The sequence below is a fragment of the Hordeum vulgare genome, chromosome 2H (assembly GCF_904849725.1).
Source record: "Hordeum vulgare subsp. vulgare chromosome 2H, MorexV3_pseudomolecules_assembly, whole genome shotgun sequence".
Lineage (NCBI taxonomy): Eukaryota > Viridiplantae > Streptophyta > Magnoliopsida > Poales > Poaceae > Hordeum > Hordeum vulgare.
In genome coordinates, this window is record NC_058519.1 from 634,436,311 (window position 1) to 634,462,401 (window position 26,091).

The window sequence follows — 26,091 nt, forward strand, 5'->3', positions numbered from 1 at the left end:
CCTCTCCTATTCGTGATCGCCATGGATGCGCTTTTAGTGATCTTATGCAAGGCAACGGAGGTAGGCATTCTAAGCTCTTTTCGAGGAATCTCCCCACTTCAAAGACTCTCTGTCTATGCCGACGATGTGGCCATGTTTATAAGGCCTTCACATCCGGACCACATATGTGTGAGAGAGTTGCTTGCCATTTTTGGCGAAGCTTGAGGACTCCGTATCAACTACACCAAATCGGCGACCATTCTTATCAGGGGCAGTGAAGAAGATGTATTAAGTGTGTCGGACGTGTTGCACTGCACACTGAATAATTTCCCCTGCAAATATCTGGGCGTCCCGCTGGCCATCAGGGAGCTATCCCATGCAGACTGGCAGCCACTTCTTGATCAGGTCAGAAAGCTTGTTCCGGCAGAGGCCAGGACGGCTAATCCTCGCGAGGTCAGTAATTTCTGCGAGACCTGTTCACCTGCTACTCGTTCTTAATGCGCCAACCTGGGTTTTTTAAGAGATTGACAAGTGGTTGAAGGTCTTCTTTTGGGCTGGCAAGGAGAAAGATGATGGTGGGCTCTGCCTCATGGCGTGGGACAAGGTGTTTCGCCCAACTTGTCTGGGAGGCCTGGGTGTGAAGGACCTGCGTCTGCACGCCATTGCGCTCCTTGTTAGATAGGAGTGGCTCCGAAAAACTGACCCTAGCATGCCTTGCCACGGGATTCCAATGGTTGACGACAAGGAGGCCAAGCTCGTCTTCAATAGCATCGGCAAGATCTCTCTTGGTAATGGAGAAAAGATCCTTTTCTGGAAGGATAGGTGGCTGCATGGATTCATAGTGGGCGAGATTGCACCTGACCCGTGGAAGCTTGTTGCCACGAGGGCACGCAACTCCAGGAACGTCCAGCAAGCGATGATAAACAATGCTTGGACCGAGGATGTGGCTGGAGATATTAACTTCACTGTGCACATACAGATCGCTAACCTTTGCCTTGCAATCTCCACTATCCCGAGGAATGAGGATGGGCAAGACCAATTCCACTGGCCTGCTCAGTCGATAGGAGTCTACACTGCTAAGACTACCTATAATAGAATGTGCATGCGAAAGGAGAGAGCTATCACGTTAGAGTGCATCTGGAGGAGTTGGTCTCCCGTAAACTGCATTTTTTTTGCCTGGCTCATGTTGCAATACATACTTTGGACATCTGACAAGAGAGCCAGACAAGGGCTACAAGACGAACCATCCGCTTCCTTTTCCTACTTACAAGACCAAGACAACATTGACCACATCCTCTGCCACTGTGTTTACCCGAGAGAAGTTTGGCACGGATGCTTTCAGATCCTCAACCTCAACATCCTACCCCTGCCCCACCTGGTACGTTCATAGACTGGTGGTTCGATCAAAGGAGGCTCTTCTCGGGGAGAATCCTCCGTGGCGTCGACTCATTAGTGATCTGGACTGCATGGGCGATCTGGAAGCAAAGAAATGCAAGAGCTTTTAACATGACTAATAACCAGAAAACCCCCTTGCAACTGATCAGGCTCGTGCTCCACAAGATTAAGGATTAGAAGCTCGCCGGATTTGTTGTAGGAGGTTTTGATCCTTTTGTGAGAGAGTAGACTTGTTGTTTCTTTGCTGGTGTAAGTGTAAACCACCAATTGGAATGTTCACATTCTAATTGGTGTCTTGTAAACTCTATTCTCCTTCCTATAAAATTATGGTACACCATTGGCATACTCTCGAAAATACAACAATGCGTGAGAAATAACTATAGGAAAGGAGACTCAACTATGTCTTTTTGTAAACAATTGGACCCCAAAGGCTAGCCCAACCCAGTGCATATTATAGAACACGGATAATACTTAACAAGCATGTGCAAATTTCCTAGGTGACATATAAACCCTATCACTCCTCAATAACCCTAACAGTTCTCACTCTACTACCATGTCCTGATCTAAACAAGAAAACACTAACCTCTCTCTCTCTCTCTCTATTCTCTCTCCATGTCCTACCACCAACCCTCCACCCACACAGACCACTCCCATCCGAATTATTACCTCCACCTCTAGACCTCCGCTCCCCTCCATGCGCTCCTCTTTCGTTGTGATGATCCCTTCCTGTCTCTCTCTTCATCTATCAAACACCACCCCTCCACACCACAATCATGAGTGGACACATTGAACATCACTCAAATGGTGTAAACACCGAAGATCCATGGATTTTGTGTGATGTACCATCTTCCGCTTGACGATCATTAAGCAGAGCCCTTCATCAACATGAGGTTTGTTTTAAAATTCTTTCATGTACAATTAAATTCCAATTTATCATCTCTTTATGTATTATCTAATCATTGTAGTACACCCTTTTTTAGATTAACTACCAAGATAACACTATGTCTCCTTAGATCTTTTAGTAATAAAACAAAACTCATTATATCCTATGAATAACGAGCTACTAAAGATATCAAAAAGAACCAAATTCGTTAAAATGGAGAGGCTTCAATGCCCAACTAGTGTTCCTTTGGTAGTGAACCAAGTGAATGCACCTGATGACCAACGAGAGAGGCAACTCTATCATTGATTATTTTCTTTTCGTATATCAGTTTTATTGATTCACATATGAATGTTCGAACTATTTTGTTGGTTCTTGTATAGATGGCCAAAACGGAATAGTCAATGTATTATTTTGGTTCATATATAAATGCTACCTATTACTTTGTCTTGTTGATGAATAGGTGAGCTATATGGATGTAACATATGTGAAAGTGAATGTATGAATGTGATATATGGATGTAACATATCTGAATGTGAATCAGTGGATGGTTGAAAAACCTAGTTGTGATGTCTTACGATGAGTGCACATCATGGACGGTTGCTCAACATTTCTCATTTTCTATTAGTCAAGCATGTAGTCTCATGTTTGCGACTATATTCTCACATCAGTGATATGCCATTAACAATAAAGTTATTTAACTGTTTATAATTTGGGTTGGTTCTATAGTTGTGTTTCTACTAGTTGATTATAGAACGGTTGATGTATGTTGTCAAAATGATTGGGTAGATTTGGCGAATTTCAATGACATGTAACAAACTAGTGGTGCATCAAGTCTTCTTTACAAGATATTTAGGGTTTCAGAACAAATCAAAGCAACGTTCAATGATGACATGTAAACCCTATTACTATACTTGGAATGTTAGATGATGATATATGTAGAAAAAGGATTTGTTGCAATGCAATGACATAAGGTGCCCATACATAGCATGGATAGGACTCCTATTGTCCACAACTATGATCCTAATTACAAAGAATTTACTTGGTGGATAAGTGGGAGGTTTATAAAAATAGGAAAGTCCTACGTGCATGGGCCATGCACAAGCATCGCTCACCTCCCCCCACACACAGTCAGAGCGTCGATGCAAACGATGCAAACTTTGACGGGAATCCTCGAATGTGGATATCGGCAAGACTTTCATCATAATATTCATTGTTCATTCATGGGTACACAAAGAACTCAAACATTTCCAAGAGCAACCTGCTCACAATCAAAATGGATAGCAAGCTCGATATGCTTGGTGTGGTGGTGATAACCTGGATTTGCGGAGAGGTACATGGCAAAGACATTGTCGCAATACACCACATTGGCCTTTGTTAACGAGGAAACATAGCTCATGATGGAGCTGCGTGACTCCGCCTGGATGCTTGAACAGCATATCATGAGTTGCCGCTTGGACGGCCATGAGATGAGTGACAACCCAAGGAAAACATAATATCCGGAGGTTGAGCGGCGAGTGTTGCGACAACCAGCTCAATTAGCATCAGAGTATGCACGATGTTGGTGGAGGGAGGGGCCAACAGGGTGATGTCGAGATACATGTGGTAGTGGATGTAGCGCAAGATCCTCTTCATCGAGGACCAATGAGCGTCCGAAGAGGAGTGCATGTGAAGGCACACGTGCTGAACAACATACTGTAACTCTGGACAAGTGAGTGTCAAGTATTGTAAGGCACCAACAATGGGCCAGTAGAAGGAGGTGTATGGATCCATAGAACCATAGGTGGCGGAGATCTTGGCCTTCATTCCACCGGTGTGTCCACAGACATAGTCAAGTAGGGCGCGGGCGTAATTCCGCTTCTGGAGGAAGAAACCGTCCACATGCCGCACCACTTATATCCCAAGCAAATAGTGTAGGGGACCCAAGTCCTTGATGCAGAACTCGGCACGAAGACAACCAGGGAGCCGTCGAAGGAGATCACTGGTGCAGGACGTCAAGATGATGTGCTCGACATACATGAGTAGGCAAGATGTAGTATGACCCTCGCAATAGGCGAACAATGGGGCATCCAAATGAGAACCGGAAGCTCGCCTAATCAAGAAATGTCACGATGCGCAGTGTTGAGCGGTGTGGTTGACCTGGTCATGGGAGTTTTTCATCCGCCGTTATTCAAGAGGAAGGTAGGCCACCACCTTGTGGTAGGTCGGAGTTGTGAGGAGGGTGAGATTGAATGTGCCATTGCAAAAGGCCATGTTGAGGTCGACCGTAAGCGTGGAGAGGAGGACCTCGTTGGATTCCTAAAACACTATGTCGGGAATCTCGTACGCAAGGGTTTTGAGGTGCATGCTATAATCGCCAATGAAAGAGTCGTTTTGGTGAAGAATGAAAAACTCTTACTAAATGGAAGACAATATGTTGCACCCGGTTGTTGGTGAAGGGGATTATGATCTTCATCAACATCGTGAAGGTGTCGTTACCGTCACACATAACGGTGTAGAATTGGTCTCTAGATATAGCAAGAAAGAACCATCGAATGAGGGTGGCATCAATCTCCATCCACTCAGCGTTGTCCCGCATGTGTAGGAGGTTGATCATGTCGTCCACATGGTCACAAAGGTTGTACATGTGGAACATGGGTTGAAGTAGGTATTCCACAAGTATAATTTGGTGTCACCGGATAGGGATAATACATGATAGTCCATTTAGTTCATGGGACTTGAGTGAGGCAATGGAGAGAGGCGACTAGGTGCGACGGCTGGCGGATGGAGCAGCCAGAGCGGCTATGGTAGATGTAAATTAGTGACGGGGAGGAGTAAAAGCAGCAGGTAGGTTATGGGTGTGGTGGTCTATTGGAGAAACAGAAGTGGGAGGTAGGAAATGTAGCGTAGGCGGCAAGGGCTAGCGAGGGTGGTTGATACATCTCCAACGTATCTATAAACTTTTATTGTTCCATGCTATTATATTATAAATTTTGGATGCTTTATATGCATTTATATGGTGTCTTATACTGCCTCCGTCCGGAATTACTTGCCGCACAAATGGATAAAAAAGGATGTATCTAAAACTAAAATACATATAGATACATCCATTTTTATGACAAGTATTTCCAGACGGAGGGAGTATCATTTTTTAGAAGTAACCTATTAACCCAGTGCCAACTGCAAGTTGTCGTTTTCTGCGTGTTTTTGGCTTTTCACGAAACAAGTACCAAAAGGAGTCCAAATGCTATGAAATTTTTTTGGCAATTTTTACAGGACAAAAGAGGAGGACTTCGATGCTTCACAAGGAGGCCAGAAGTTGCACTAGGAGACGCCAAGGCAATAGGGCGCACCCTAGGGGTATAGGCGCACCATATTACCTTGGGGTCATCCAATGAATTTATCTGACCTAATTTCACCCCTATAAATTCTAAAATATAGGGAAACCAACACAGAGCCATCCGAAACACTTTTTTCACCGTCGCAAGTATCTGTTGCGCCATGATCCCGTGTGGAGTTTTATTTCGGTGCTCTGTCATAGGGGGGATCAATCATGGAGGTACATTAACCTTGCTGCTCCCATGATGTTGTGTGAGTAGTCTACCACAGAACTATGGGTCCATAGCTAGTACCTAGATGGCTTCTTCTCTATCTTTGATCTTCCATACATAGTTCACCGTGATTCCCGCGGTGATCCATTCGATGTAATCTTCTTTGCGGCATGTTTGTTCAGATCCGATGAATTGTGGGTTTTTCATCAGATTATTCATGCATATTAACTGAGTGTTCTCTAAATTCTCTTATGCATGATTATTATAGCTTCGTATTTCTCTTCGATCAGGAGTGGTGCATTGTGATGGGTTCAATCTTGCGGTGCTCAATCCGAGTGACAGAAAGGAACATGACACGCATTTGTATTGTTGTAATTCACAATAAAATGATGGGGTTTATTCATATTACTTGAGATTACTTTGTCTACATCATGCCATCTTGCCCCAAGCATTACTCTATTTCATACTTAATGCTCTAGATGCATGCTAAATAGCGGTCGATGAGTGAAGTAATAGTAGTAGATGAAAGCAGGAGTCGGTCTAGTTGCTTATGGACCTAATGCCTATATACACTAGCATTGCCTTGAATAAGATGTCATAATTATGCAATATTCTATCAGTTTCCCAATAGTAATTTATCAACTCACCATATGCTATCTTCAAGAGAGATGTCTCTAACAAAAACTATGGCCCCCAAGTCTACCCAAATTATATTACAAAAACTACAAAAATATTTCTGCCATTTATTTTTTGTTATTTATCTTTATGTTTGTATTATGTATCCTACCAGTAGTTAATCCTTGCAAGTAACGAGGTCAAGGGCTTTGACAACCCTCTTGCCCGCATTGGGTGCAAAGGTTTCGTTCTCTGTGTGTAGCTGTTGATGATGGGAACTTTTATTAATACTCCTAAAGGTTTGATAACCTTTGCTCTCACCGATAGAAATATTTTTCTCTACTATGTTCCATCTCCTCTCCTCTTCGGGGAAAATCCTAATGCAGTTTACAAGTAGCAGCAGCGGCTGCTGGTAGAAGTTTGGTGGCTACGAAGGCTAGCTAGAGTGGCGGCGACTAGGGTTAGGATCGGCTTTAGGCTCATACCATGTAGAATAGGATTGTTTGCAATGAAATTGTATTCGGTGCACATGTTGCATATAGAACGTAAATGGGTCATGTCGCCCACATCTATGATCCTAACTACAAGGCATTTAGTTGGAGATAAATGGGACGTCTACAATAAATAGGAAGGTCTACCTGCATGGGCTATGCAGAAGTGTCACTCACCAATTAATGTGAATGTCATGTTGAACACTAACGTGTCGGCTATGTGCATAATTAAGGAGAAAAGTGAGTGTCGTCATGTCACCATTAGTATTTTTTGGGTGATGTCCCAAACAAAGAAACTTGCACTTATTTAGATGTTATTGAAGAAATCACAGGTTCACCGAATTATGTGAATTGTGAAAATTGGGACATGGAGTTGGCCCTCAAAGATGCAGATTCTGTAGACAGAAGGAACAAAATATAATTTTCTTATAGGCACTAATACTATAACTAGAATACAATCGCTAGATGAACAAGCATGCTCAAAAAGCTCTTGCTTGATCTTCATGGTATATGGGTGTTGACAATTGATGGACGAGAATGTTGTTATATATTGGACAAGGCAAAGGTGATGAGGTGTCCAAGAGAGTTTAGGATGGACCGTGGCAGTGGATGAGTATACACGATGGTGACCAATATAACCATTCGCCTTTTCCCCTTTAGTGATATCAATGATGGCGTAGGTAGCAAAGAGTTGCATTCCCATGTTATTTCAAGATATTTTTATTTGAAATAAAGGTATGGTGGTACTAATCGTGTCATTTAACGAAAATGGAGTAGGAAAAAAGAACTTGATGTGTCTATATCTGAGGTGGTAAATGTATTTAATCTACCAAACCTTTGTTAAGTCTAAATGCAACAAAGCCCATTAGTGTAACACATCCAACGCAGTTAGAACTAGCTCTCGATACATCATATCTTGTTGTTCCCTAATTAGGCAAGAAGTGGAATTGTGAGAGGCGTCTGAAGATTTAAAAAATGGGGATGAACATTGTCGCAACAGAGAGAAACTTGTTTCCCCTTTTGAGCAAGAAATGCCAATCTTGTCAACGATTTGCTAGATTTGAGCTTTGGACAACCATCAAATATGCAACGAGTAAGTAAAACATATGCACAACATATCAACCTAAAACCATCTACCATAGTATCTCCATACTTAGCCATATTAAATGTTATGTTATTATTTTATATGTGAACAAGTATTAGCCATAAATCTCCCATACTATTGCTAAGATTCTAGATCAAGCCATATGTAGTGAAGCGTAAAGGATATTGTTACTTAGAGGTTGAAAGCACATATGCTCCCTTGGTGATTTTGGTAATTCATGACAACATTGCCTCTAGGACTAACACTTTTTACCTAGATATTTCACGTTTAGTGCATGAAGAGCTATGGCTTAAGGTTTATGTGGAGATGCCCCTGGATGCAAGAAAGGAACAATATTGACTCAACCTTCAAGCTAGAAGACTCTTCATTTTATATTTGTGAGAAATCACTTTTGAGTCCATAGGAAAGCCAATACTATTAAAAGGGGGTGAGGTAGTAAAATGAACTGATTGCTCAAATGCTCAAAGTTAGCCAGCAAAATACTAATTCATTTTTCCCCACATATCCACTCTGTCAAGTTCCACATTCACAAATTCGGTGTTACCAACATTGCCACATCAGACCCGCCGAGTTTGAACCTAAGACAGAACCCTAACCATTCCCACAAAATCGGTGCAACCGAAAATGCATCAGTGCTACCGAGTTCAGTGTGACCAACATTATGTTGCAAAGATACACGAAATCGGAATTTCCGACTTTGAGTATCGGTGCCACCGAGTTTGGCCATCTCACCCTTAGTCACATTTTCCGTGCCACTGAGTTCTATATATCGGTCTCACCGAGATTCAAAAGTTCACCACTTTAGTGCTAATCAGTACCACCGAGTTGTCCACTTCGGTGTCACCGAGTTTGCTCTTTTGTGTGTAACAGTTGGATTTTGGCTACTGCCAATATATACCCCTTCACCCACCTCTCATTCGTGGGAGAAGCACTCAGAACACACACTTCACTTCCAGATCCATTTTTGAGTGAGAACCACCTACTCATGTGTTGAGACCAAGATATTCCAATCCTATTATTTGAATCTTAATCTCTAGCCTCCCCAAACTGCTTTCCACCAAATCAACCTCTCCTACCCATGCATATTTTGTGAGAGGGAGATTTGTGTTGACGAGACTATCTTTAGAAGCACAAGAGCAAGGAGTTCATTGGTCTACCACATCTATTACCTTTTGGAGGGTGGTGCCTCCTAGATTGGTTAGGTGTCGCTTGGAAGCCTCCTACTTTGTGTTGTGGAGTTGAACCAAGATGTTTGTAAGGGCAAGGAGATCGCCTATTGCGTGAAGATCTACCATGAGTAAGGCTAGTCCTCCGTGGATGAAAGCCGTTGTGGGATAGACAAGACTGCTTCTTTCTGGACCCTCCATGGGTGGAGCCCTCCGTGGACTCTCCCAGCCGTTACCCTCCGTGGGTTGACGCCTCCACTAACATGGTCGTATGATAGTGCCACCTATCAGAACCATGCCAAAAATCGACGTGTCAACCTCATCGTTTGATCTCCCTTCCCTTCTCCTCTACTTTACACTTGCATGTTTTACTTTCCGCTGCTATACTCTTAGAACTGCTTGTGTAGGGTGCCTAGACTTGCTAGAACTTCTATATTTATGCCCTCCTAGAAATTAGGTTAGGCTAGAAATTTTATCTTGACAAGTAGTCTATTCACCCCCCCCCTCTAGACACATCTTCTATCAATCCCTCAGAGGTCCTAACTTTCTCCTTTGGAAGGCGCTCCTAGAGGTTGTGTTGTGAAGTGTATATGACAAACTATCTTGGAGAAAGTAAATTATCCCTCCACCCCCTCAAACTATTTAACAAAAAATCACATGTATATATTTAGAAGGCTTAGGATGCTCTCCATAAACTATAGAATGTTGTTGGTACAAAGACCGTACTGTCGAGATAGTCAAGTATGCAACAAGGCTCCTTTTAGGTGAACCAAATGAATAATAGTGCATCGATGGTGCCCAATTTTTCCACATAAGGATTGCCGTTGACTAATTATGTGGTACCACAATGAAGGCATGTAGAGTGCCCATGAGTTGTTGATATGTTTCCAAAGTATCGATAATGTTTTATTGTTCCACACTATTATATTATCAATCTTGGATACTTTATATGCAATAATATGCTATTTTATATAATTTTTGGGAACTAACCTGTTAACCTGGTGCCGAGTGTCAATTGTTGTTTTCTGATTGTTTTTAGTTTTTGAGGAAATCGATTGCAAACAAATTCCAAGCGCTACAAAACTTTTTGTTGATTTTTTCTAGACAAAAGAGACCCTGGAATCTTCAGAAGGAGACTAGAAGACACACGAGGAGACGGGAAGGAAACATGGCGTGACCAGGGGGTATGCGCTCCCTCATGCCTTGTGGTCCCCTCGTCGCTCCGTCTGACTTAATTCCACCTCCATAAATTCTATAAAATCGGGAAACCAAAAGAGAGTCACCCGATACAATTTTTCCGCAACCGCAAGTCTCTGTTCCGCGGTAATCCCATGTGGAGACCTTTTCCGTTACCCTGCCGGAGGGGGGGTCAATCACGGTGGTCATCTACATCAACATTTCTGCCTCCATGATAATGTGTGAGTAGTCCATCACATACCTACGGGGCCATAGCTAGTACCTAGACGACTCTCTCTCTCTCTCTCTCTCTCTCTCTCTCTCTCTCTCTCTCTCTCTCTCTCTCTCTCTCTCTCTCTCTCTTTGATCTTCTATACAAGGTTCACCGCAAGTCCCGCGATGATCTATGTCATGTAATCCTCTTTTGCGGTGTGTTTGTTGGGATCCGATGATTTGTGGGTTTATAATAAAATTATCCATGAATATATATTGAGTCTTTTTGAATTCTTTTTTGCATGATTTTATAGCTTCATATTTCTCTCTGATCTAATGGTTTGGTTGGGCCAACTAGATTAATTCATATTCAGTGGCAGTGGTGCGTTGTGATGGGTTCAATCTTGAAGTGTTCAAAGCTAGTGACATAAAGGGACAAGATACGTATTTGTATTCTTTCCATTAAAGATATACGACAAGTTCTGAACATATTGCCTCTCTTACTTTGTATACATCATGTCATCTTGCTGCAGGCATTACTCTGTTTCATATGTAATACTCTAGATGCATGTTGGATAGCAGTCAATGAGTGGAGTGATAGTAGTACATCCTCGCTAGAGTCGGTCTACTAGTTTGTGGACGTGAGGCCTATATACATGATCATTGCCGTGAATAACATGTCATAACTATGCGCTATTCTGTCAATTTCCCAAGAGTAATTTATCTACCCACCTTATGCTATGTTCAAAAGATAAGCCTCTAGCGCAAACTATAGCCCTCGGGTCTACTCAAATATATTTACTAAGACTCAATTTACCTTGTTGCAAATTATTTAATTTTCATTTATGTTTATATATATTATCTATCTATCAGTATTAAATCCTTGCAAGTAACGAGTTCAAGGGGTTTGACAACTCTTTTGCCCGCGTTGGATGCAAGTGTTCGGTTCTTTGTGTGTAGGTGTTGGTGGTGGTTTGCGTCATTCTCCTATTTGTACTATAACATTGGTTCTCACTGAGGGAAATACTTATATCTACTATGCTGCATCTACCCTCCTCTTTGGGGAAAACCTGATGTCTACTACACAATTTTATTCTTGTAGACTTTGTTGGGCCTCCAATTGCAGAGTTTTGTTGGACAGTAGAAATTTTCTCTCAAGTGGATGACCTAAGGTTTATCAATCCGTGGGAGGTGTAGGATGAAGATGGTCTCTCTCAACAAACCTGCAATCAAATACAAGGAATCTCTTGTGTCCCCAACTCAACCAATACAATGGTAAATTGTATAGGTGCAATACGGTAGATATATGTTTTTGTAATCTGAAATTTAAAAACAGCAAGGTAACAAGTGACAAACAGTAAGTGAATCGTTATATAAATGCTTGGAAATAAGGCCTAAGGTTTATACTTTCACTAGTGCAATCTGTCAGCAATGCCAACATAACAGAATCATATGATCATCCCTCAACGCGCGAGAATAATTACTTCAAAGTTCATAAGTAGTGAAGAACATAAGATGAAATTGTTGTAGGTAGTAGAACCACTTCAAAGTTTTCCATTCCAATCAATCTATTGAGGTATTTTTATAGGTGTCACAAACAGCCCTAGAGTTTGTACGAAAACAACACCATATGATACACATCAATCAACCATAATGTCACCTAGATACTCCAATGTTACCACAAGTATCTGTGGGTCAATTATTCGATATGCATCTAACAATTTTAGAATCATCATATTCAATCCAACACAAATAACTTCAGAGGGTACCCCAAGATTCCTATCAGAGAAAGTAGGATGAATTGTGTATCAACCCATGTGCATAGATCCCCCAAGGTCACCGAAATCCGCAAGTTTATGCCATAACATATATCAAGTGAATCAATAGAATACCCCGTTGTCACCACGGGTATCCACATGCAAGACATACATCAAGTGATCTCAAATCCAATATTCAATCCGAAATAACAAAACCTCAAAGTGAAAGATTCAATTCATGACATCAAGATAGCAAGGGAGGAACACCATATGATCCAACTATATTAACAAAGCTCATGACACATCAAGATCATGACATCTCAAGAACATGAGAGAGAGCGGGAGAGGGAGAGAGAGGGCGAGAGAGTAGGAGAGAGAGAGATCACATAGCTACTCGGTCATACCCTCAGCCTCGAGGGTGAAGTACTCCCTCCTCGTCATGGACACCAATGGGATGATGAAGATGGCCTCTTGTGATGATTGCCCCCTTGGGCAGGGTGCCGGAACATGGCTCAGGATGAGTTTTCTTCGTTACATAGGCTTGTGGCGGTGGAGCGAAAGATCTAGGTTAACTTCTGTTTTGGTATTTATAGGATTTTTTGGTGTTGGAATCGCGCTAAACGGAGCCATGAGATGGTTCCCAGCCATTAGGACGCGCCCAGGGGGTGGCCGCGTGGGGGGGGGGGGGGGGGAGAAGCCAGAGGGAAAGGGGGTTGCGCCGGGAGGAATTGGCGGCAGGGAAGGGGGGAGAAGCCAAAGGGAAAGGGGGTTGCGCCGGGAGGATTTGGCGCTGCCCGAGTCGCCCTAGGGGATGACAACGCTAGGGCTCTCATGGAGGGGATTGAAAAGAACGAGACTAATCGGGAACACCCTACTACGAAATAGTGATGCAAAATAGATATCAGCTAGTATTAAGAAGCACATCTCCTGATCTTGGTCTTTGCTTCTCATTTTTCTCTAGAGCGATTTAGGCTGGTAGGCATATCCGTATAAATCTTCATCATCTACTCTCTTCGTTCCTAAATATAAGTCTTCTTAAAGATTTCACTAGAAGACTACATACAAAACAAAATGAGTAAATCTATAATATAAAGTATGTTCATATACATCTGTATGTAGTCTTGTAGTAGAATTTCTAAAAAGATTATATTTAAGAACGAAGGGAGTATATTGCAAAGAAAGAGGTTATCATTTCTTCGCGTCCTTGAGAGAGAGACGCTCTCTGGTAATTGACTTGCTATCATACTATTGCCTTGTACTTCCAACTTCTGCTTGTGGCATAGATGAACCAGCAACTAGGAGTACGATAGCAAGAACAACTCAAAATGTCTTGAATGTTTCAAAGATAACCAAAATGTCTTGAATGTTACAAAAATAACAAAAATGTCTTGAACATTTCCCAACTTCTGCTTGTGGCATAATTAAGATGAAACAACAGCTAGCAGTCAGTAGAATAACAACGATAACTCAAAATGATAACAAGAAGTTCAGGCAATTAACTAAAACACATGCATCAAATGCATGAAATTATTGCAATGAATTGAGAAATCTGCCGAGGTCACATGCCACAATATCTGGTCACACCGCACGCCAGGTCGAGACGGAGAACATCGGGATGTCGCGCCAGCAGATGAAGAAGCACACATCCTTCTCACTGGAAATAACCCTGTACGCCCTACTGCAGCCGGCCAGCATCTGCCCCAGCATCACCGTTTGCGCTACTGTGTCAGCTCTCATCGCCACAGGCTCGAATCCGGCGGCCTGCATCCGGTCCGCCCACTTCACCATCCACTCGTGGCGCTCCCGGCGCTGCGCGCCATCACAGGCAACGATATCCCTGATCTCTTGCAGGAGCAGGCACCGTTCAACGTCCGCCCGCTCAAGTGCTGACCCGCGCGCAGGTACGCTCTCCTCCAGGGCGTCGAACAGGGCCCCGTAGTAATTGAGCGCGTTCTCGAACCGGGCCTTGAAGTCGCCGTTGTGGTCGGCCTCCTGCTCCGTCACCACCATAAGCTTGGGCGATAGACCAGCTAGGTCGCGGAGGAGCGCGTCGGCCCTCGTCATGGTAGCATGCGCCTGCACCTGCCTTTTTCCTTTCCTGTCGTCAGGACGAGCAGCCACTTCTGCAAACCCGTCGGCGAGCAGACGGTGCAGCTGTAGGGTAGAGACGATGAACAGTGCTTCGCCGCCCCTGACACCGAGGCGGTCGATGCTTAGCAGCTGATCGATATGGAGTTTCACCGGGTGGAACTGCAAGGCAATGTGAAGGATCTTGGCTTCCCTAGCGAGGAGCGCAGCGGTGCCGGACAGGAACTCGTTGTCCTCATTGACGATGGTCAGACGGAGGATTTGGTCGTGTGCGCCCGCCCCGGGGCGCTTGGCAAAGAGGCGGAGGAGCAGAAGCCACTGAGCGGGATCAGCGCCGCCGAGATCGACGACGTGGAGCACGGCATTCCTGACCGTCCGAGCTGCATCGATGATGGCGTAGTTCGCCGTTGTCCCGGCGAGACGGAGGAACGGGCACATCTCGGTGAAGTAGCGGCGCGCCGCGGCGGCCGACGGTGCGGGCGTAGTCTTCTGCAGCTGGAGGGCGCGGCACACGCCCTGCCATGGCTGGACCATGCGCAGCGCCAGAGCATCAGCGAACGAAGACGCGAGCCGGTGCAGCTGCCCGCCGTCGTCCGATGCGAGACTGCTGCATATCCTCTCCAGACCCTTGTTTACCAGCTCCGTCTCCCCTTGGGCGAGCGCGGCGGCGCAGGAATGTAGAAGCGTGATAAGGTGTATCGCGCGCTTCTCGTACTGATTCTGGGGTGCAGGTGCCGTCGGAGTAGGAGCCGCTGCCGACCTCAACGCCTGCAGCAGTAATGCCGTAGTACCATTGATGTTGGAGCGTACGAATGTCCCGTTCAGTCCGTTTCCCAGATCCACCGACCACGCTGTCCTTAGAGGTGTCGGATCATACACTGGCCCGGTCGTCTCTTGACCTCTGTTCTCGGGATTCATGATCGATCTGCACACATGAATCATGGATTTGAATATTAGTAGTAAACAACATGCGAAAAACAACAAAACATATATAAATAATGACATCACGTACATACGAGGGGCTTAAATATGTAAAAGTAGGTGCTCCACATTCTATGCGCTACCAATTTCTTTGATCTCATAATTGTAGTAATCTTATATTTAATGGCAAGCGATTGCAAAAATTGGCCCGTGTTCTTCCTAGCTGCTCGAATTAACGTGCCTACACCCCATTCCATCTAGGAAATGATATGATCGATTGACCGATAGTGCGTGCGAACAATCCGAAATATATACTATACCCCATTTCATAAATATAACTCGTATAATTAAGTGCGAAATTAACGATTTAAAGCTCTGACCTCTGATACACACGTAATCACGCACGTGCATGTGGGTCAATTTGATAGTATGTTGAGGAGCTTTACCTCTTCTTCTTCCACTTGTAACTTCCCTATAGCTGCATCGATGTTCAGTAAGGCATGGTTGTTCAAAAATATGAACTATATGTAGTGTATCGTTATTGTTGTGGGTACTTTAGATCTGTCGCATATCTTGGCATACAATGACCCCCATCGTTTGTCCGCTCGAATATATATTGCACATTCCGATCTTAGCTTCCTAGCACAACCATTAATTCTATTTCCAATATTGATTACAATTAAGGGTCTTTCTAAATAATAGTAATTATTGACATTTCCATCATTAACTACCATAATGTAATTAATTTTATTCCAGACAATTGCAATTAATGTTGATACATCACTCGAGCAACATTGGTCATTGGATAGATATAGGTGATCCTATGGCTCAGATCATTTGGATTCACCAAACTAGTTCGTTTATAAGTAGTACTAGATTAATGTTGTTTATAAATAATTATAATTGTTTTCATTGCCAAGGTTAACTAGCATTGATGCAATTAGTGTTGCCTCCACACAATTGCAATTAATGTTGATACATATCACTTGATCAAGATGGGTCCTTGCATATAGTTAGTTGAATGACTGAGATCTTCGGATTCACCAAAATCATGCTTTTATAAGTAGTAGTAGATAGTAGATGCAAAATGATGGGCATCGAGCCTGCAACAACAATATTATTATAGTTCTCTTGCAAAGTCATTTTCTCTTTTGACAGTTCCACTAAAAAATTTAATCAAAGTTTTGTCGGAATATGAAAAGTCAACATTTTCTTGTTCTTTTGGATGATGGAGTAACGGTGGTTGAATGTAGTATATAAGTAGTATTAATTCACGGCATATATATACATAGTTTAGTGAACACATCCAAAACAAAAAGTCGTACCTAAGATTCCTAGTAAAACGGTATAAAGAAGATTTGTTTTTCTTTCACAATAAACAAGCTCAACAAACCATGAAAACAACTCATCATGTGATCAATCAAATTTGGTCTTTATGTGTAACATATTTTTTGAAGCACGTTAAATCAATCATGCATTTTTTTTGCGTGGCTACACATTAACTACATCTTTATTGCATGCATACACGACAATCTTTCCCATTTGCTTTTCTAAAAGAGAGGAATGAGATATATCAATCTATTATAGTCAAAAACAGTTCGAACGGACAAGAGCAAGCATACGTGCATTGAAGGAAAAAAAGAGGTTGCCCCATAGGACATGGAAATGGCAAAGCTTCATGGAGGCTGAGAGGAAAACCTCGGTTGCTTGGCACCATTCATGGCTATTGACGAGTCATAATAGCAACTCACTAAAATGTTTGTACGTTAAGGTATAGATGTTTCACAATACATAAATGGCAATGTCATCAACCATAGGTTTTTCATTCTCACAATATAGAGCCTTTTTAAAGTAACTATAGAGGAAGTTAAGTCTTTTTTTCTACCCTGTGGAAAGGGTGTGAAGATGTTCAACCATTACAACAGAGACTAGTCACGCACTACCTAGTACTCATATCCTAGACAACCAAGAAATAGAAAGCCTCAATTGGCTCAAGGAGATCTCTCGTTGGTTGTTGATCTTCTCGATCATTAACAAGTCATCATGTTTTGTTATTGTAGCTCCCATAAATATCCATACCATTTTTTTCCATATTGCATAAATGTCCATCAACGCAGACATGCTTATTATGGAGTTTTCACGCTCTTACTAATACACATCACCTCTAAAAAGACCCCTCACCGCACGGGATGTCCATGTTCCTATCCACAGCGAGCACTAAAATCATTGTCAACGGTGTCCCAGGTAGATCTATTGCCCATGCACAAGGGCTGAGACAAGGACATCCGGTCTCCCCTCTCCTATTCATGATCGCCATGGATGCGCTTTCGTCGATCTTATGCAAGGCAACGGAGGTATGCATTCTAAGCTCCTTTCGAGGAATCTCCCCACTTCAAAGACTCTCTGTCTATGCCGATGATGTGGCTATGTTTATAAGGCCTTCGCATCCGGACCTCATATGCGTGAGAGAGCTGCTTGACATTTTTGGTGAAGCTTCACGTCTCTGTATCAACTACACCAAATCGGCGACCATTCTTATCAGGGGCACTGAAGAAGATGGATTACGGGTGACGGACGTGTTGCACTACAGGCTGAGTAATTTCCCCTGCAAATATCTGGGAATCCCGCTGGCCATCAGGAAGCTATCCCGCGCACAATGGCAGCCACTTCTTGATGAGGTCAGAAAGCTTATTCCGGCATGGCAGCGAGGAATCATTCAAAGACCGGGACGGTTGATCCTCGTGAAGTCGGTAATTTCCGCGAGACCTGTTCACCAGCTACTCATGCTTAATGCGCCAACCTGGGTTTTTGAGGAGATTGACAAGTGGTTGAAGGTCTTCTTTTGGGCTCGCAAGGAGAAAGCTAATGGTGGGCTCTGCCTCGTGGCATGGGAAAAGGTGTGCCTCCCAACTTGTCTAGGAGGCCTGGGTGTGAAGGACCTCCGTGTGCGCGCCATTGCGCTCCTTGTTAGATAGGAGTGGCTCCAAAGAACTGACCCTAGCAGGCCTTGGCAGGGGATTCAAATGGTTGACGACAAGGAGGCCAAGCTCGTCTTCAATAGCATGGGCAAGATCTCTCTTGGTAATGGAGAAAATATCCTTTTCTGGAAGGATAGGTGGCTGCATGGATTCACGGTGGGCAAGATTGCACCTGACCCTTGGAAGCTTTTGCCACGAGGGCGCGCAACTCCAGGACTGTCCAGCCAGCGATGATAAACAATGCTTGGACCGAGGATGTGGCTGGAGATATTAACTTCATTGTGCACATACAGATCGCTAACCTTTGCCTTGCAATCTCCACTATCCCAAGGAATGAGGATGGGCAAGACCAATTCCACTGGCCTGCTCAGGCGACAGGAGTCTACACTACTACGGCTACCTATAACAAAATGTGCATGCGAAAGGAGAGAGCTATCACGTCATAGTGCATCTGGATGAGTTGGGCTTCCCTAAACTGCAATTTTTTTGTTTGGCTCATGTTGCAATACAGGCTTCGGACATCTCACAAGAGAGCCAGACAAGGGCTACAAGACAAAGCATCCGCTTGCTTTTCCTACTTACAAGACCAAGACATCATTGACCACATCATCTGCCACAACGTTTATGCAAGAGAAGTTTGGCACGGATGCTTTCAGATCCTCAACCTCAACATCCTACCCCCGCCCCACCTGGTACATTCACAGACTGGTGGTTCGATCATAGGAGGCTCTTCTCGGGGAGAACCCTCCATGGCTTCGACTCATTTGTGATCTGGAAGCAAAGAAACGCCAGAGATTTTAACAAGACAAATAACCGGAAAACCCCCTCGCAATTGATGAGGCTCGTGCTCGACGAGATCAAGGATTGGAAGCTCGACAGATTTGGTGTAGGAGGTTTAGATCCTTCTGTGAGAGAGTAGCCTTGTTGTTTCTTTGCTGGTGTCAGTGTAAACCGCCAATTGGAATGTTCGCATTCTAATTGGTGTCTTGTAAACTCTATTGTCCTTTCTATAAAATTATGGTATGCCATTGCCTTACTCTCAAAAAATAAACAATGAGTGAGAAATAACTATAGGAAAGGAGACTCAACTATGTGTTTTTGTAAAGAATTGGACCCAAAGGCTAGCCCACTCAGTGCAGATTATAGAACACCGGTAATACTTAATAAGCATGTGCAAATTTCCTAGGTGACATATGAACCCTATCACTCCTCAATAACCCTAACACTTCTCACTCTCCTACCATGTCCTGATCTAAACAAGAAAACACTAACCTATCTCTCTCTCTCTTCTCTCTCCATGTCCTACCACCAACCCTCCACCCACACAGACCACTCCCATCTGAATTATTACCTCAACCTCTAGACCTCCGCTCCCCTCCATGCGCTCCTCTTTCATTGTGATGATCCCTTCCTATCACTCTCTTCATCTACCAAACACCACCCCTCCACCCCACAATCATGCGTGGACATATTGAACATCACACAAATGGTGTAAACACCGAAGATCCATGGATTTTGTGTGGTGTACCATCTTCCGCTTGACGATCATGAAGCAGAGCCCTTCATCAATATGAGGTATGTTTTAAAATTCTTTCATGTACAATTAAATTCCTATTTATCATCTATGTATTTATTATCTAACCATTGTAGTACACCCTTTTTCAGATTAACTGCCAATAAAACACTATGTCTCATTAGATCTGTTAGTAATAAAACAAAACTCCTTATATCCTATGAACAATGAGCAACTAAAGATATCAAAAAGAACCAAATTCGTTAAAATGGAGAGGCTTCAATGCCCAACTGATGTTCCTTTGGTAGTGAACCAAATGAATGCACGTGATGACCAACGAGAGAGGCAATTGTATCATTGATTATTTTGTTTTCGTATATCAGTTTTGTTGATTCATATATGAATGGTCTAACTATTTTCTTGGTTCTTGTATAGATGGCCAAAACGGAATAGTCAATGTATTATTTTGGTTCATATATAAATGCTACCTATTACTTTATCTTTTTGATGAATAGGTGTGCTATATGGATGTAACATATGTGAAAGTGAATGTATGAATGTGATATATGGATGTATCATATGTGAATGTGAATCAGTGGATGGTTGAAAACCTGGTTGTGATCTCTTACGATGAGCGCACATCATGGATGGTTGCTCAACATTTCTCATTTGCGATTAGTCAAGCATGTAGTCTTGTGTTTGCGACAAGATTCTCACATCAGCTATATGCCATGAACAATAAAGTTATTTAATTCTTTACAATTTTGGTTGGTTCTATAGTTGTGTTTCTACTAGTTGATGATAAAACGGTTGATGTATGTTGTCAAAATGATTGGGTAGATTTGGCGAATTTCAATGACATGTAACAAACTAGTGGTGCATCAAGTCTTCTTTACAAGATATTTAGGGTTTCAGAACAAATCAAAGCGACGTTAAATGATGACATGTAAACCCTATTACTATACTTGGAATGTTAGATGATGATATATGTAGAAAAATGATTTGTTGCAATGCAATTGTATTCACGACATAAGGTGCCCATACATAGCATGGACAAGACTCCTATTGTCCGCATCTATGATCCTTGTTACAAAGGATTTACTTGGTGGGTAAGTGGGAGGTTTTTAAAAAAAAAAAGGAAAGTCCTACGTGCATGGGCCATGCACAAGCATCGCTCACCCCCCCCACACACACACACAGTCCGAGCGTCGATGCAAACGATGCAAACTTTGACGGGAATCCTCGAATGTGGAGGTCAGCAAGCCTTTCATCATAATATTCATTGTTCATTCATGGGTACACAAAGAACTAGAACATTTCCAAGAGCAACCTGCTCACAAACAAAATGGATAGCAAGCTCGATATCCTTGGTGCGGTGGTGATAACCTGGATTTGCGGAGAGGTACATGGAAAAGAGGTTGTCGCAATACACCACATTGGCGTTTGCTAATGAGGAAACATAGCTCGTGATGGATCCGCGTGACTCCGCGTCGATGCTTGAACAAGATATCATGAGTTGCCGCTTGGATGGCCATGAGATGTGTGACAACCCAAGGAAGACATAATATCCGGAGGTTGAGAGGCGAGTGTTGGGACAACCAACTCAATCAGCATCAGAGTATGCATAATGTTGGTGGAGCGAGGGGCCAACAGGGTGATGTCAAGATCCATGTGGTAGTGGATGTAGCGCAAGATCCTCTTCATCCAGGACCAATGAGCGTACGGAGAGGAGTGCATGTGAAGGCACACGTGGTGAACAACATACTGTAACTCTGGACGAGCGAGTGTCAAGTATTGTAAGGCACCAACAATAGGGCAGTAGAAGGAGGTGTCTGGATCCATAGAACCGTCGGTCGCGGAGATCTTGGCCTTCATTTGCACCGATGTCTCCGCGGGTTTGAAATTAAGTATTCAAACATAGTCAAGTAGGGTGTGGGCATAATTCCGCTTGTGGAGGTAGAAGCCGTCCACATGCCGCACCACTTATATCCCAAGGAAATAGTGTAGGGGACCCAAGTCCTTGATGGAGAACTCGACACGAAGACAATCAGGGAGCCATCGAAGGAGATCATTGGTGCATGACGTCAAGATGATGTGCTCGACATACAGGAGTAGGTAAGCTATAGTATGACCCTCGCAATAGACAAACAATGGGGCATCCAATTGAGAAGCGGAAGCTGGCTTAATCAAGAAATGTCGCGATGCGCGGTGTTGAGCGGTGTGGTTGACCTGGTCATGGGAGTTTTTCATTCGCCGTTCTTCAAGAGGAAGGTAGGCCACCACCTTCTGGTAGGTCGGAGTGGTGAGGAGGGTGAGATTGAATGTACCATTGCAAAAGGCCTTGTTGAGGTCGACCGTGAGCACGGAGAGGAGGATCTCGTTGGATTCCGAAAACACTTGTCGGGCATCTCGTCCGCGAGGGTTTTGAGGCGCTGATACGTCTCCAACATATTTATAATTTTTTATGGTTTCATGCTATTATCTTGTCAAACTTTGGATGTTTTGCGTGCCTTTTATTTATTTTCTAGGACTAACTTATTAACTCAGTGCCAAGTGCCAGTTCCTGCTTTTTCCATGTTTTTGACCCCTTTCAGAGGAGATTTTGAAACGGAGTCCAAACTGAAGAAAATCCTCGAAAAGATTTTTTCTGGAACGGAAGAAGATCGGAGAGCTTGAGGGCCAAGCCAGAAGAGCCCCAGGGGCCCCACAAGCCCCCACCCTGCAGCCAGGGGGCCGCGCCATGCAGGCTTGTGGGCCCCTTGGAGGTCCCCTGACCTAGATCTTGCGCCTATAAATTCCCAAATATTCCCAAAAAAATCAGGGGAGCATCGCAATCACTTTGATGCTTTGATGTTGATGTGAACTTGAATTGGAAGTCTCTATCCCTAGAAAGCTTCATGATGAGTGGGAACCTACCATCAAAATCAAAATCAAAAACTACGAGTGCAATGCTTTGTGTGATTTGGGTGTTGGTGTTTCTGCCATTCCAAAGTCTTTATGTGATATTCTGGGTTTTAATGAGATTGAAGAGTGTTCTCTTAATTTGCATCTTGCTGATTCTACTATCAAGAAACCCATGGGATGGATCAATGATGTTCTTATTATTGCAAATAGGAACTATGTACCCGTGGATTTCATTGTGCTTGACATTGATTGCAATCCTACATGCCCTATTATTCTTGGTAGTCCTTTCCTAAGGACTATCGGTGCTATCATCGATATGAAGGAAGGGAATATTAGATTTCAATTTCCTTTAAGGAAGGGCATGGAACACTTTCCTAGAAAGAAAATAAGATTGTCTTATGAATCCATGATGAGGGCTACTTATGGTTTGAGCACCAAAGACGACGATATGTGATTCTATCGCTACTATGCCTAGCTAAGGGCATTAAACAATAGCACTTGTTGGGAGCCAACCCAATGAATTTATCTTTTTTCTTTCTATTTTGTTGCGTCCACACTTTCACAATTCTGTTGTGATTGTGTTTTTTGTGTTTGAGCCAAGCAAAACCTTTATGATTGGTCTTGGTAATGGTTGTTTGATCTTCCTGGAAAAAGACAGAAACTTTTCGCTCACGAGATGATTTTTCATTTTTATTCAGAAAGAGATTTTCAGTTGATTCTTTTTGCTTCTGATTGATATGCTTTTTTCCCTAGACCGTCGTAATTGTTCAGATTTTTTGAGGTACCATAAGTATACGAAGTATACAGATTGCTACAGACTGGTCTATTTTTGACAGATTCTGTTTTTATTGAGTTGGTTGCTTGTTTTGATAAAACTATGGTTAGTATGGGGGGTACTAGCCATGGAAAAGTGAGAATACAGTAGCTCATCATCAATATAGATGGAATTAAAGTTTTCTACAGTACCAAAAGAAGTGGTAGTTTGTTTTCTTGTACTAATGTTATCACAAGTTTCTGTTTAAGTTTTGTGTTGTGAAGTTTTCAAGTTTTGGGTGACGTTCTCATGGACAAAGAGATAAGGAGTGGAAAGATCTCAAGCTTGGGGATGCCCAAGGCACCCCAAGCCAAATTCAAGGACACCAAAAAGCCTAAGCTTGGGGATGCCCCGGGAAGGCACCCCCTCTTTCGTCTTCAATGCATCGGTAACATTACTTGGAGCTATATTTTTATTCACCACATGATATGTGTTTTGTTTGGAGCGTCCTGTATCATAGGAGTCTTTTCTTTTTGTTGTGTCACAATCATCCTTGCTTCACACCTTTTTGAGAGAGAGAGACATACACTCATCGTGATTTTGCTAGAATGCTCATTGTGCTTCACTTATATCTTTTGAGCTAGATACTTCTCCTCTAGTGCTTCACTTATATCTTTTGAGCTAGATACTTTTGCTCTTGTGCTTCACTTATATCTTTAGAGCACGACGATGCGTGATTTGGTAGTTGGCTTATGCTATGAAAGAAGTCCCATGTGCTAGGTACCCAAAGAGGATGCAAAAAGCTCCATCTTCATGTGCATTGAGTAGAAAGAGAAGTTTCGATTCCTCTCAATTAGTTTTGAGACACGGATTCGGTAATATTAAAAGCTATGTTAGTAGGGTGTTGTGAATCTAGAAATACTTGTGTTGAAGTTAGTGATTCCCGTAGCATGCATGTATGGTGAACCGCTATGTTAGGAAGTCGGAGCATAATTGATCTATTGATTGTCATCCTTTGTGTTGAGGTCGGGATCGCGCGATGGTTTACACCTACCAACCCTTCCCCTCAGAGTATGCGTTTAGAATTTTGTTTCGATTACTAATAAAAACTTTTGCAACAAGTATGTGAGTTCTTTATGACTAATGTTGAGTCCATGGTATAGATGCACTTTCACCTTCCATCATTGCTAGCCTCTGTAGCGCCGCGCAATTCTCGTCGGTGCACAAACCCAGCAAATTCCTTCCTCAAAACAGCCACCATACCTACCTACTATGGCATTTTCATAGCCATTCCGAGATATATTGCCATCCAACTACCACTGTTCCGTCTCATGACTTGTGCCGTCACTTTCATATTGCCATTGCATGATCATACTAGATCGTTGCACATCCCGGTACACTGCCGGAGGCATTTCCTATGGAGTCATCATCATTGTGATTTTTGAGCTTTGAGTAACTAAAAGTGTGATGATCATCATTATTAGAGCATTGTCCCATGTGAGGAAATAAAAAAAGAGGCCAAAGAGCCCAAAAACAAACTAAAAAAGAAAAGGAAAAAAGGCCTAAGAGCCCAAATAAAAAAAAGAAATGAGAGAAAAAGAGAGAAGGGACAATGCTACTATCTTTTTCCACACTTGTGCTTCATAATAGCACCATGTTCTTCGTGATTGAGAGCTTCTTGCTTTGTCACTACCATATGCTAGTGGGAATCTTTGTTTTATAACTTGGCTTGTATATTCCAATGATGGACTTCCTCAAAATTGCCCTAGGTCTTCGTGAGCAAGCAAGTTGGATGCACACGCACTAGTTTTCCCTTGAGCTTTCACATACTTATAGCTCTAGTGCATCTCTTGTATGGCAATCCCTACTCATTCACATTGATATCTATTAATGGGCATCTACATAGCCTATTGATATGCCAAGTCAATGTGACCTTCTCCTCCTTTTTGTCTCACAACCACCACTACACTCTATTCCACCTATAGTGTTATATCCATGGCTCGCGCTCATGTATTGCGCGATAGTTATAAAAAGTTTGAGAAAGTAAGATTGCGAAAACAATTACTTGGCCAATTCCGGGGTTGTGCATGATTTACATTAGTTGTGTGAGGATGATGGAGCATAGCTAGACTATATGATTTTGTAGGCATAACTTTCTTTGGCCTTGTTATTTTGAAAGTTCATGATTACTTTGCTAGTTTGCTTGAAGTATTACTGTTTTCATATCAATAGAAAACTATTGTTTCGAATCATATGGATATGAATATTCATGCCACATGAAAGAAGTTGCAAAGGACAACTATGCTAGGTAGCATTCCACATCAAAAATTCATTCTTTATCACTTCCCTACTCGAGGACGAGCAGGAGTTAAGCTTGGGGATGCTTGATACGTCTCCAATGTATCTATAATTTTTGATGGTTTCATGCTATTATCTTGTCAAACTTTGGATGTTTTGCATGCCTTTTATTTATTTTCTGGGACTAACGTATTAACTCAATGCCAAGTGCCAGTTCCTGTTTTTTCCATGTTTTTGACCCCTTTCAGAGGAGATTTTGAAATGGAGTACAAACGGAAGAAAATCCCCGAAAAGATTTTTTCTAGAATGGAAGCAGATCGGAGAGCTT

General features: G+C 42.8%; 1 protein-coding gene across 1 annotated transcript; it reads right to left on the minus strand.

The window, feature by feature from the left end:
* Positions 1-13,820: 13,820 nt before the first annotated feature.
* LOC123431032 (scarecrow-like protein 3) lies at positions 13,821-15,877 on the minus strand. The gene is made up of 2 exons (XM_045114851.1): positions 15,763-15,877; positions 13,821-15,320 (listed from the first exon to the last, which is right to left on the minus strand). Exon 2 carries the CDS (start codon positions 15,311-15,313, stop codon positions 13,886-13,888), a length of 1,428 nt encoding a protein of 475 aa, XP_044970786.1. The 5' UTR covers positions 15,314-15,320; positions 15,763-15,877; the 3' UTR covers positions 13,821-13,885.
* Between the last annotated feature and the right edge of the window lie 10,214 nt (positions 15,878-26,091).